General features: G+C 45.2%; 1 protein-coding gene across 2 annotated transcripts in view; it reads left to right on the forward strand.

The window, feature by feature from the left end:
* Nucleotides 1-544: 544 nt before the first annotated feature.
* SOS2 (SOS Ras/Rho guanine nucleotide exchange factor 2) overlaps nt 545-13984 on the forward strand; it is a 105342-nt gene continuing 91902 nt past the window's right edge. For both annotated transcript variants that reach the window (XM_002718299.6, XM_051822817.3), the window contains exon 1: nt 545-677. In XM_002718299.6, the coding sequence (XP_002718345.2) occupies nt 591-677 (87 nt within the window). In that variant the 5' untranslated portion in view covers nt 545-590. The remainder of the gene's footprint in view (nt 678-13984) is intronic.

Consider the following 13984-nt stretch of genomic DNA (forward strand, 5'->3'; position numbering starts at 1 on the left):
GGCGGCGGCGGCGGCGGCGGCCAGCTCCGTCCGCGCGAGTGTGGCTCTCCCGCCCGACGCGCGCGCCCCGTCAGTCCGCAGGGCCCTCTGGAGGTGACTCGGGCGGGCAGGGCTGGGCCGAGCCGGGCGGTGTTGCGGGCCGAGAGGGCGGGGATGAGGCGATGAGGAGACGAGCAGCAGCCGCCGCCGCCGCCGCTCTCCGCCCGCCGCGGCCGTAGCGGGAGTCTGGGCCGGGGTGAGGCCGGCTGAAACCTTCAGGGCTTCGGACCCAGACAAAGGAGGAGGAGCCGCCCGAGAAGCCGGCCAGCGCCGCGGCGAAAGGAGGTCGCCACCGGGGGTCGCCCGGGCTCGCGGGCCGCGGCGCTTCCTCTGAGGGAGCTGCGCGACAGCGGGGCCGCCCGGGCCGAGGAAGCCGTCCCCGGGTCCCCGCCCGCCCGCCCGCCGGCGCCGCCTCCCAGCCGCCTGGGCCCGGGCGGCAGGCGGCGGCCGCCGGCGAGGCGAGGCGAGGCGGCCCGTGCCCTGCCTGTCAGGCCATCGGCCCGGCCCGGCCCACGGGCCGCCCCCGATGCGGAGGCGCTGCTGCCGGGGCCATGCAGCAGGCGCCGCAGCTGTACGAGTTCTTCAGCGAGGAGAACAGCCCGAAATGGCGGGGATTGTTGGTCCCGGCCCTGCGGAAGGTCAGTGCTGGGGTCGGGACGGCCGAGGGAAGGGCCGGGGCGGCCGCGGGCTGCATCGGCGCAGCGGGCGGCCGAGGTGTCCGGCCCGGGGGCCCCCCGGAGGGTCTGCCGGGGCGCAGCTCGTCCTCCGAGGGCTCGGGACCCCGGGGCCGAGCTGTGTGTTTTTGGCTGGAGACGGGAGGGTCAGCGATTGCCCGTTGCATCCAGAAAGACCTTTTCTCAAGTTTTTTTTTTTTTTTTTTTTTTTTTTTTGCCTGATCCCGGAAGGAAGGTTTTTGTTATGATCATAAAACTGGATTTCATGTTGCAGTCGTTTCGAAAGGCAACTTCCGCCGTTGACCAATTTGTTGTCCTCGGGCTGAATTCGGCACGAGAAGGTCCCGCTGGCGTTCAGACAGTTTCTGAAACAAAAACACCTTTTGGGGGCGGGGTAATGACTTTGGGGGGCAGCCCCCCGTAGGCAGTGTGCTGGTCTAAGGGTCCCACTGCCGGAGAGGCAGAGCTTTTTTGTTTTTGTTTTTTGGTAGCCCGGCTCTTTAGCCCGTGTGTGAATGTCAGTGAGTCAGGATTCTCACCTTTGCAGCTCTCAAGGTGAACTTAAAGCGCCTCCCGCTTCCTGCCAAAGGTGTCTTACAGAAGATTTCCCTTAAAGAATTCCGTGCGTGTCTTCCCTAGGTGCGATGGAGGACTCGGAGGGATTTTAAGGAACAAACCAGGGGCAAGCTCATCGAAATCCATCTTTGGAGTTTGAGTGCATTGCTAGGGCGCATCTCTTCAGGAGGCCGCGGCGTCAGGCTTCCTCTGTGATTTTAATTACTAATCACACGGTCATTTTTATAAGAAATCCTTTTTGAGGTCCAAGCACATTGGAAGGCCGTAAATGGCAGCTGAACGTGGGCTCCCTTTGCCCTTGATGCAAACTTAGTCCCTTCTGCCTTCTGTGCCAAGTAAGAAGGAATATAAAATAATAAAAATGTAAAAGACAGCGCTTGGAAAATAAGTCTTTGCACATTCAGTTTCATAAATGAAAGTAAGACATGTGTTTTAAAGGTAAAAACATTGTCCTCATGCATTTGAAGTTTCAGATTTTCCTTCTCACAAAGACTTGTTGCTGCTTCTCGTGGAGCAAACACCAAGTCCTGTGTTTTTAGAGAACTTGGTGGAGGTGACTGAGGGGGCTGCAGAGTTATTTCACTGTTAGAGCAAGTGCTAAAGCGGGACATTAAAGTGACTATTCTTCCATGTACAGCCCAGTTCTGTACAGAAAGGGAAAGAAATGGAAAGTGTGCTGAGTAGTGATAATGAAACCTGGCCTAAATTAAAAAGAGGGAAATGCTTAGATATTAATTAGCCCTGCTGCCACACAGAAGTGTGAGTGCGGTTGTCAGGCAGGCCTTATGGGTAGCATTGGGACACAGGTGTATAACCGTTAGTACTTTCTGGTAGCAAATGGCATTGGAGTGGGTGTTGCATGATTTACTTAATTGGTAGCTTTGACTCTAATAATTCTTCATGTACTGATACAGATTAATTTTTCAGATTGAGCTGGAAACAAAGCTAGGGCTAGCATCCCATTCTAGTACATTGCTTTGGTACTGTTACTTTGCATTTGTATGTCCTACTTGTTTCCTGGAATATAGGTACCTTATGTGGATACTATGTTGTCATATGCTACATTTATGGTATTGTCTATGCCTAAGAAATAAATACATCTAAGAAAGTTTAGTCTTTTGAGGCAAATACAAAAACAAACAAACAAACAAATAAACTTAGAGGCCGGTGCTGCGACTCACTAGGCTAATCCTCCGCCTTGCGGCACCGGCACACCAGGTTCTAGTCCTGGTCGGGGCGCCAGATTCTGTCCCGGTTGCCCCTCTTCCAGGCCAGCTCTCTGCTGTGGCCAAGGAGTGCAGTGGAGGATGGCCCAGGTGCTTGGGCCCTGCACCCCATGGGAGACCAGGAGAAGCACCTGGCTCCTGCCTTCGGATCAGCGCGATGCGCCGGCCGCAGCGGCCATTGGAGGGTGAACCAACGGCAAAGGAAGACCTTTCTCTCTGTCTCTCTCTCTCACTGTCCACTCTGCCTGTCCAAAAAAAAACCAAAAAACAAAACAAAACAAAAAAAAAAACTTATTAACTTGCTCTTATAGAACTGAGGTGCATTTTTTATGTTTTTGGAAAATTTTTGGTCAGAGTAATCTGGATTATATCATTTTGTGGTGTTGGAGACATTGCAACATGTGGGTTTGTAGTGTCTGCTAAAAGTTGTAGCTCTTTTTTCTTTTTTTTTTAAAGATTTTTTTTTGACAGGTAGAGTGGACAGTGAGAGAGAGAGACAGAGAGAAAGGTCTTCCTTTGCCGTTGGTTCACCCTCCAATGGCCACCGCGGCCGGTGCGCTGCGGCTGGCGCACCGCGCTGATCCGAAGGCAGGAGCCAGGTGCTTCTCCTGGTCTCCCATGGGGTGCAGGGCCCAAGCACTTGGGCCATCCTCCACTGCACTCCTGGGCCACAGCAGAGAGATTTGAAAGAGTTACAGAGAGAGGTAGAGAGAGAGAGGTCATCCATCTGCTGGTTCACTCCCCAGATGGCCACAACAGCTGGAGCTGCGCTGATCCGAAGCCAGGAGCTTCTTCCAGCTCTCTCACGTGGGTGCAGGGGCCTGAGGACTTGGGCCATCCTCCACTGCTTTCCCAGGCCATTGCAGAGAGCTGGATGGGATTAGGACCAGCGCCCATATGGGATGCTGGCGCTTAAGGCCATGGCTTTAACCCACTACACCACAGCGCCGGCCCCAAGTTGTAGCTCTTAAGGGACTTGAAGTTCATTCTTCTTTTGCTGAAAATTTCAAATTGTGGTGTCTGTAACCATGTCTTTGCACAGTGAGGATTTCTGCCACTTCTGGGGAGATTGCCTTTACATTTCAAGCATCTAGAATTTCGCTTCCTTTCTGCAGTTGACTAGCTATATAAAACTACCCGGATTTTACTGTAATATTTTTTTCTTTTGTTGGTGTTACCATGGAGCATGTGGTGTATTCCAGCTTCTTTGATTCATTTAGTGTTTACTGAACACATTTTAGGTTCTTGATACCATACTGGATCTTAAGAATACAAAGGTGGATTTTAAAAAGTAAAGGCCCTTGTTTAAAGGTGTTTATCACCTAGACTGAAAATTCTAAATTATGATGTTTTGTTTCATGAAAATGAAATAGTATTTCTGAGTTCCAAGTTCTGTAAGGAGTATTTATGTGTGTGTGAAGTGAGTAATGTAGTTTAATTGACTCTATCAAGTTAGTCCACTTGGGTGTCTTGGTGGAACTTCCAAAATATATATATATTATATATATATATACACATACACACACACACATATATATATATATATATATATAAATACAGAATGACAGAGAAAGCTGGAGGGACAGAGAGAGAAAGAGATCTTCCATCTGCTGGTTCACTCCCTAAATGTATGCAATGGCTGAGGCTGGGACAGAATGAAGTCAGGAGCCATGAACTCCATCCTGGTCTCCCACATGGTGATAGGGCTCAAATACTTGGGTCATCTTTTGCTGTCTTCCAAGGTGTCTAAGCAGGGTCATGGATTTGAGGCAGTGCAGTTGGGACTCAAATTGGTGCTCCAGTATGCAATGCTGTCATCACAAGCTGAGGCTTAACCCAGTGTGACATAATGCAGTGTCTCTGAAATTGTTAAAATACAGCTTTCAGAAAGGTAAAATCATGATTTTTGTGCAAATGTCAATGGACACGTGTCATTGGTTTTGATTCAACCTATTACTTAGAGAACTAGTAAAATGTCAAAGCTGCTCATGAGAAACTTTGAGGAGGTAAGTACTTATAGACAATTTAATAAAAGAGTACTGAGCTCAGATTGTTAGGTTAGATACAAAATTAGTTAACTTCCTGCAAGAACATAAAAGAGTAAGTTTTGGGGGCCAATGTTGTGTCCCCGTGGGTTAAGCTGCCAATTGCAATCCAGCATTCCATGTTGTAGCACTTGGCTGTTCTGTTTCCGATCCAGTTCCCTATTAATGTGGCAGGAAAGCAGAGGAGTATAGTTCAAGTGCCTGAGTCCCTGCTCCCCACATGGGAGACCTGGGTAGTCTTGAGTTCATGGAAAATACATAGTATGAAAAAACTGTGCATGGATTTCAAAAGTTTTTTTTAAGTACTTTTTAGAAGGTTCTTATTTTTCATTGTATTTTAAAGACAGAGTGAGGGGCCAGTGCTGTGGCATAGCATATAAAGCTGTTGCCTGCAGTGCTGGCATCCCATGTTGGCGCCAGTTCGAGTCCCAGCTGCTCTACTTCCAATCCAGCTCTCTGCTTTGGACTGGGAAAGCAGTAGAAGATGGCCCAAGTCCTTGGGCCCCTAACCTGCGTGGGGGACCCAGAAGAATCTCCTGGCTTCTGGCTTCAGATCAGCCCAGCTCCAGCTGTTGCAGCCATTTGGAGAGTGAACCAGTGGATGGAGGACTTTCTCTTTTTTTTTTTTTTTTTTTTGACAGGCAGAGTGGACAGTGAGAGAGAGAGACAGAGAGAAAGGTCTTCCTTTGCCGTTGGTTCACCCTCCAATGGCCGCCGCGGCCGGCACGCTGCGGCCGGCGCACCGTGCTGATCCGATGGCAGGAGCCAGGAGCCAGGTGCTTTTCCTGGTCTCCCATGGGGTGCAGGGCCCAAGCACCTGGGCCATCCTCCACTGCACTCCCTGGCCACAGCAGAGAGCTGGCCTGGAAGAGGGGCAACCAGGACAGAATCTGGCGCCCCGACCAGGACTAGAACCTGGTGTGCCGGTGCCGCAAGGTGGAGGATTAGCCTAGTGAGCCGCGGTGCCGGCGAGGACTTTCTCTATCTCTGCCTCTGCTTCTCTGTAACTCTGCCTTTCGGGTCAATAAATAAATATATATGTATATTTTAAAAAAGAGTGGGGTCAGCATTGTGGTATATAGCAAGTTAAGCTGTAGCCCATGTTGCTGATATCCCATATGGGCACCAGTTTGCGTCCCAGCTGCTCTACTTCCTGTCCTGCTGCCTGTTAATGCACTTGGGAAGGCATCAGAAAATGACCTAAGTCTTTGGGTCCCTGCAGCCTTGTGGGAGATTTGGATGTAGTTCTTGGTTCTTGGCTTTGTCCTGGCCGGACCCTAGTTGTCACAGCCATTTGGGGAGTGAATCAGCGAATGGACCTCTATCTCTCCACCTCTTCCTCCCTCTCTGTTACTCTGCCTTTCACTTAAATAAATAAATCTTTAAAACAAAAAAGAGTGGCAGAGATTGAGAGAGACCTTCCATTCATTAGCTGATTCCCACAAAAGTACCTGCAACAGCCAGTGTTGGGCCAGCCTAAAGCCAGGTGCTTGGAACCCAATCTGGGTCACCAGCATAGGTGGCAAAGATCTAAGTATGTCAGCCATCATTTGCTGCCTCCCAGGATGCACATTAGAAGGAAGCTGGATTAGAAGCTGAGTAGCCAAGACTTAAACCAGATACTCCAATATGAAATACAGTTATCCCAGTGGTATCTTAACTGCTATGCCAAATGCCCATCCGTCAGAAATTTTTTGCGCAAAAATAAACTTATGGCTTATTTATTTTCCATGAACTTTTTGAAGTTCCCATGTGTATGTATGCTCATGTGTGCATGTCTCTATGAGTATGTATTTATTTTTTAAAGCACCATTGTTGATGTTGAAAATGGAAGGGTTTTTTTCAAAAACAGTGAGTATTCATTTCACTATGTAGAAACACAAAAGTTGAAAAATTAGATTTATGGCAAAGTACTTTTGGAAATAGAAATATTGTTCTTTACCTTTTTGCTTATTTGTTCTTTATTTATAAAGCACAACCTCACGTAGGCATTTAAAAACATACAGAGTGGGGCTGGCATTGTGGCATAGCAGGTAAAGCTGTCACCTGTGACACTGGCATCCCATATGGGCACCAGTTCTTGTCCTAGCTGCTCCATTTCCAATCTTCCTCCCTGTTAATGGCCTGGGAAAGTGGCGAAAGATGGCCCAAGTATTTGGGCCCCAGCACCCATGTGGGAGACCCCGATGAAGCTCCTGGCTCATGGGTCGGGAGCTCCCAAAGTCAGGAACGCAATCCTGGCTTCTCACATGGTGGCAGAAATCTTATCACTTGAACCATCACCAGTGCCTCCTAGGATCTGCATTGTTGGAAAGCTGGAGTCAGGAGCTGAAGCCCAGATTGAACTCACGTGCTCTGATGCAGGACACAAGTGTCTTCAATGCTATGTTAAATACCCACTCTATCTGAAAATGATTTAATCAGATTTTTCAGTCCCTGATCCTTCCTTTGTAGATGTCCTTTCTGTAATTGTTCTGAACCAAGCTATCCATGGAAAAGAAAATGTCTGTTGTCTTACCATCTGTAGTTGGAAATGTCAGAGAGAGCCAGAAAGAATTGGTTGAGTTATTTTGTTACTGAGTCTAATTTGATTCAGGTTAAATATGAATCTCTCCATCCCATGATAATTTGCTGGTAGATAGCTATCTAAAAGGCAAGAGATGTGAGAGAATGTCTGGATTAATTAATAGCAATCTATGGCAAAGAAAAACTAGGAGCTTTGATTCAGAAACGCGTATGTAAAATCTGATGCGGTTTAGTGTTTCTGCCTTTTTTTTTAATTCCTTTTTTTTTTTTTTAAAGAATTGTTTATTTGAAAGAGTTACAGAGAGATAGGGAGAGACAGAGAGAGGAGAGAGATCTTCCACCTGCTGGTTCACTCTCCAGATGACAACCACCAGGCCTGGGCCAGGCTGAAGCCATGAGAAAGGAGCTTGCTTCATCTGGGTCTCCCACGTGGGTGCAGGGGCCCAAGTACTTGGGCCATCCTCTGCTGTTTCCCAGGCACATTAGCAGGGAGCTGGATTGAAAGTAGAGCAGCCAGACTTGAACTAACTCCCATGTGGGATGTTGGTGCTGCAGACGGCAGCTTGACCCACTACACCACAGCATCAGCCCCGTGTTTCTGCCTTTGTGCCTGTGTCTCAGAAGTTTGTTTTAGAAAATGGCACAAGATCTTTTTTTTTTTTTTAATATTTCATTTATTTATTTGAGAGGTAGACTTAGAGAGAGGGAGAGACAGTGAGAAAGGTCTTCCATCTGCTTGTTCACTTCTCAAATGGACGCAACAGTCGGAGCTAAGCCGATCTGAAGCCAGGGGCCAGGAGCTTCTTCTGGGTCTCCCACGGGGGTGAAGGGGACCAAGCGTTTGGGCCATCTTCTACTGCTTTCCTAGGCCATCTCAGAGTGGTGGATCAGAAGAGGAGTAGCTGGGACATGAACCGACACCTAATTGGATGCCGGCATGGCAGGCGGAGGCTTAGCTTACTATGCTACAGTGCTGGTCCCAAAATGACAGGAGATCTTTCCTTGGGCCAACAAGAAAAGTATAGGGTGATTTGAGAAAATAAAATTAATGTCACTGGTGTGTAATGGAGTCAAAGAAGCCTTCTTTAAGATGTACTGAATTCTGGAGGATATATTAAAATAAATTACTGAGTGTCTAGTGTCTGTTCTTGGTCATGAGGACCTAGCAAGGCCCTTACTGTCACAAAGCTTGCATCCCACATGGCTGTGGCAGAGGCCTGGGAGAGATAGAAAAAGAAGTAAACAATTATCTGAAAGATCAGTTGGAATTAACAAGAGAAAGGGAGAGATTTTGAACAGAGGGAAGGATAGGAACAGGACTTGTTTTTAAAAAACAAACCAAAAAAGGAGATAAGGCCACTGTGGTAGACTATATATAGGTAGACCTAGTTAGTGTCTCTAATTGAGAATAAGAAGTACTTACTGTGGAGTTATCATTTATACACCGAAGTAATTAGATTAACCTGATTAGAATCGTGTTTGGAAATATCAGTCTAAACAAGAAACTAGTAAGACATCCTATGATTTTTTTTTTTAATTTTTGTTTTTGTTTTGACATAAGGCCAGATCTGGATTTCTTAAAGCCACTAAATGTAACAGTAGAACTCGAGGGAGTCATTTGGAATTACTCCAAACTAATAATGACCCAAACTGACTCAAGGGGTTCAGCCAGTACTGGATGAGCATTAGGAATGCGTTTTAACTTGCTGCAGTTGGCTCCCTGTCAGCCATGATTTAGTAGTCGCCTTCTATTTTCAGTTTAATTTTGGTATGGTATATTTGGAGCAGTAATATTCCATTAAAGTGTTTTATGCTGAGTAGCCAAAGCATTACCTATATTACCACTTGACATAAATCAAATATATGTCTTTTATATTAACCATAGCCTCTTGTTCAAGGGAATAGTACTTTGATTATATCCTCTGTTAGCCTGCATATTTGGATCAGCAAGGAATTTTAATGGGACTAATAGATTTAGCATTATGTGATATAGAAATGTTAAAAATTAACAACCTGAAATTCTTTTCTTCTTTTACATAAAAACATGATAGTAAGTAGTAAGCTTTTTTTTTTTTTTTTTTTTTTTTTTTTTTTTTTTTTTTGACAGGCAGAGTGGACAGTGAGAGAGAGAGACAGAGAGAGAAAGGTCTTCCTTTTGCCGCTGGTTCACCCTCCAATGGCCGCCGCTGCAGCCGGCGCACCGCGCTGATCCTGGCAGGAGCCAGGAGCCAGGTGCTTTTTCCTGGTCTCCCATGGGGTGCAGGGCCCAAGCACCTGGGCCATCCTCCACTGCACTCCCTGGCCATAGCAGAGAGCTGGCCTGGAAGAGGGGCAACCGGGACAGAATCCGGCGCCCCAACCGGGACTAGAACCCGGTTTGCCGGCGCCGCAAGGTGGAGGATTAGCCTATTGATCCACGGCGCCAGCTCAGTAGTAAGCTTTTGAACTGTATAATGCAGTCAGTAATTCATATGTTATTGTGTAGGAGTGAAGCAACACAGTGCAAATACCAGTAAGATCTGGATATATGAGCACTAGTATTAGTTCAAGTAGTTTTCTATACCCCACTACATTAAATGATTTTGTAAACTCAAAACAGTATCTCTTCCTTTCCAAAGCACTATTGTAGTTTTTAAATCGACTTTTTAGAGGCACGTTACAGTTGATCTCTTCCTCCTTGAAATCCTTTCCTCCTTTGGCTTTCAGAACACCAGACTCTCCTGGTTTTCTCTGCATTTTCCTTTGGGTCTTCTCCTTTCATGTTCCTCTTTATTTTCCCAGTCACCTCATTCTGACCTCCCCAGAGTTTAGTTTTTAGACTTATAGTTACACTCATTCTCCTAGATATTCTACTCTGCCTCACTGTTTCACGTATCATCTGTACCTGATGATTTCCAAATTTGATCTCTCCTACATTGGGATGTTTGTCTTTTTTCTGAATGCTTCCACATAGACATGCTAGATATCTCAACTAATAATGACATCCCTCCTTCCCCCCAAAACTTGCTCCTTTTGTAGTGGTTCCCTTATCAGTAAGAGGCTATTCATCCTTCTAGTTGCTCAAACTAAAAGTCTTTTCTAAAGTTTATTTATTTGAAAGGCAGATTGAGAAAGAGAGATTATCTTCCATCTGCTGGTTTACTGCCCTAGTGGGGCTGGGATAGGCTCAAATCAGCAGTCAGGAACTCCACTGGGGTCTTCCACATGGGTAGCAGGGAATGAAGTGTACATTAATGTACATAATGTACATGGTGTACATTAACAGGAAGCTGGATTGGAACCCGACACAGTACTTGACCTTAGGCACTTGATATGGGATCTGGGTAACCCAAGCAGCCACGTAACCCGCTGTGCCACAATGCCAGCCCAAACTGAAAATCTGTAGCTATGCTTTAATTCTTTTTTTCATGTCATACTTCTAATCTGTCAGCGAATCCTTTCAGCTCTATTTCACATTACAACTATATTCAGACATCATTTTGTACTTTTCCACTTCTATCACCTGGAGCCAAGTCATCATCAGTTTCCTAGAGTATTGAGACAGCCTCGTTGTTGTTCACCTCTCTTCTACTTTTGCCTCATTCCATCTCCTCTCAACACAGTAAAGTGAGATTGTGTCACTCTTCTTAAGAACTTAGTGCTTCTTTGAATGAAAGTCAAAGTTCTGGGACCAGCGCTGTAGTGCAGCAGATTAATGCCCTGGCCTGAAGCGCCGGCATCCCATATGGGTGCCGGTTTGAGAGCCGGCTGCTCCTCTTCCAATCCAGCTCTCTGCTATGGCCTGGGAAAGCAGTGGAAGATGGCCCAAGTCTTTAGGCCCCTGCACCCGCATGGGAGACCCAGAAGAAGCTCCTGGCTCCTGGCTCCTGATCGGCATAGCTCTGGCCATTGTGGCCAATGAGCAAGCGGATGGAAGACTTCTCTCTCTCTCTCTCTCTCTCTGCCTCTCCTTCTCTCTGTGTAATTCTTTCAAGTAAATCTTTAAAAAAAAAAAAAAAAACCAAAGTCCTTTCAGTGGCTAGCTCTTGTATGTTCTGGTGCTGTCCCTCATGCCTTGTAATGCTCTTACTTTATTTACTACCCTTTCTTGTCTGATCTACTCCTGCCTTTTACTGGCTTCCTTGTTCCTAGTCTCACAACTTTGTAGATGATGTATCTTCTGCCTGCAACACCCTTCCCTAAATAATCACCTAACTGGCCCTTTAAAGTCATTTGAACCTTTATAGTTAAATGTCTTTTTTTTTTTTTTAAGATTTTTATTTATTTATTTGAAAAGCAGAGTTAGAGAGAGGCAGAGGCACAGAAAGAGAGGTCTTCCATCCGCTGATTCACTTCCCAAATGGCTGCAACTGTTGGATCTGGGCCGATCCGAAGCCAGGAGCCAGGAGTTTCTTCTGGAACTCTCATGTAGGTTGGGTGCAGGGGTCCAGGGACTGGGGCCATCTTCTGCTGCTTTCTCAGGCCATAGCAAAGAGCTGGATCAGAAGTGGAGCAGCTGAGACTCAAACCAACACCCATCTGGGATGTTGGCACTGCAGACAGCAGATGACGCTATGCCGTCACCTATAGTGCCGGACCCTATAGTAAAACTTCTTGAAGAGACCTTTCCTTGAAGTCTATCTAAAACTGCTACATCTGTCTTGTTTTTTGAAGAGTTCCATGGGGATGTTCACAGGTGTTCACAACATAACCCAGACTTGTTATTTTCTCCCAAAAACCTACATCTCCAGGATAAATGATATACCCAGTTCCTGAGCCAGCAACCTAGTTATCATCCTTTCCCTCTCTCATACCACACATTGCAGCTTCTCTGTTCTTTCTCCTCAAGTAGAAATTTTCTAATTTCTTTCCCTGCATATCCCCCAAAGAATTTCACAAAACCTGCATGTTTTTCCATTGATATTTAACAATTTTCATTGTTTCATTGTAAATACTTTCAGAGGATGATTTTGTATGTGTTATAAATAGTGAAGTTGTAAAACGTTTCTGTCATTTTTTTTTTTTTAAGATTTATTTATTTATTTGACAGGCAGAGATACACACACAGAGATCTTCCATCTACTTGTTCACTCCTTAGATGGCCACAGTGGCCAAGGTTGGGCCAGGCTGAAACCAGGAGCTTCATCAGGGTTTCCAACATGGGTGCAGGGGTACTTGGGCCATTTTTCTGCTACTTTCCCAGGTACATTAGCAGGAAGCTGGATTGGAAGCAGAACAGCTGGGACTTGAAACGGCACCCAAGTGGGATGCTGGCATCGCAAATGGAGGCTTAAACCAGTATGCCACAACCTTGACCCCTCCATCAGTCTTTTAAGTGTATGTAATGCAATCTAAATACCCAAATAGTTTTATACCTGCCATCCTTTTAAAATGCACATGTTGGGGCCTGCCTTCTGGTACAGGGGTTTAAACTGCCACCTTCAACAGCAGCATCCCATATGAGTGCAGGTTCAAGTTCCAGCTGCTTCGGTACTGTTCCAGCTCCCTACTAATGTGCCTGGAGAAGCAGCAGAAGATGGTGCAGGCACTTGGGCCCTTGCCATCTAAAATGCCAGTTCCAGGATCCTGGCTATGATCTGGCTCAGCCCCAGCCATTGTGGCCATGTTGGGAATGAACCAGTTGATAGAAGCTCTTTCCCTTTCTCTGTCTCTCTCTCTGTCTATAACTCTGCCTTTCAAATCAATAAAAATCTCTAAAAATACATGTCAGAGTGCTTCTTTAACAGTTGATAATTTTACTTTTTATCCCTGTGACTTTTCATTCCACTTCCCCCACATACATGTGTGTTTTATATATATATATATATATATATGTTTAAAAGTCTTTTATCTCTCCTTTGTATTTATACTTCTTATAAGAATAAAAAGTCTAATATTGAATTTTTAAAAATTTCCCCTAGAACCAACCATATGAATATTGAATATGCATATCTCAATAATATCTGTATACTCTGTATGATTTTTAGTTCATGTTTCATGAGCAAATATTATTTATTGTTATAATGAGATAGGGTCTTGCTCTAGTAAATCAGGTTTTAGCATCAGTTGTTTTCCTGTTTCCATTTTTATAGATGTAAATCCTAAGAACTTTTGTTACATAAATAGAAGAAACATTTAAAGATACCAAATCCAGTTTTTAACTTCAAATTATATGACTGTTTAAAATTACATAGTATACCTGTCATCAAAGTTTGCTTTTGATGATTTCTTAACCAGCAACTTAATTAGGTTCTCCTTTAATTTTGTTTAAAGCAAGAAGTTGGAAATCACCTGAGTTGGAAAATAATTCATTACCTGGTTTTTAGAGTTATTTGCTTTTTCATTTGTTGGCTTTTTTAGGACTTATAAAATAATAACTATAGCTTACTTTTTTAACTTTTTTACTTAGAGGTCCTTTGTTTAATTCAGTGTATCCAAAAAAATTGGATGGTAAAAATAATATTAATTTCATTACACTGTGACCAATACAATATATATTGATAAAATGCCTTTTTAATTTATCTCAGCCTTTTTTTCTTAAAGATTTTTTTTTTTTATTTGAAAGGCCAAGTTATATATAGATAGAGGAAGAGACAAAGCAAGATAGGTCTTCCATGTGCTGGTTCACTTCCTAAATGGCCACAATAGCTGGGACTGGGCCAAGTGGAAGCCAGGAGCCAGGAGCTTCTTCCAGGTCTCCCACATGGGCACAGGTGTCCAAGCACTTGGGCCTCTTCTGCAGCTTTCCCACATGCATTAACAGGGAGCTGGATCAGAAGTGGAGCAGCCAGGTCTTGAACCTGTGCCCATATGGGACGCCAGCACTGCAGGTGGTGGCTTAACCCACTACACCACATCACTGGCCCCATATCTCGTTCTTAAATATGTTTTTATTGAGTCCTTGGAGCTACAGTTCTAG

The sequence above is a fragment of the Oryctolagus cuniculus genome, chromosome 12, assembly GCF_051225735.1.
Source record: "Oryctolagus cuniculus isolate XC-2025 breed Fujian yellow rabbit chromosome 12, ASM5122573v1, whole genome shotgun sequence".
Classification (NCBI taxonomy): Eukaryota; Metazoa; Chordata; class Mammalia; order Lagomorpha; family Leporidae; genus Oryctolagus; species Oryctolagus cuniculus.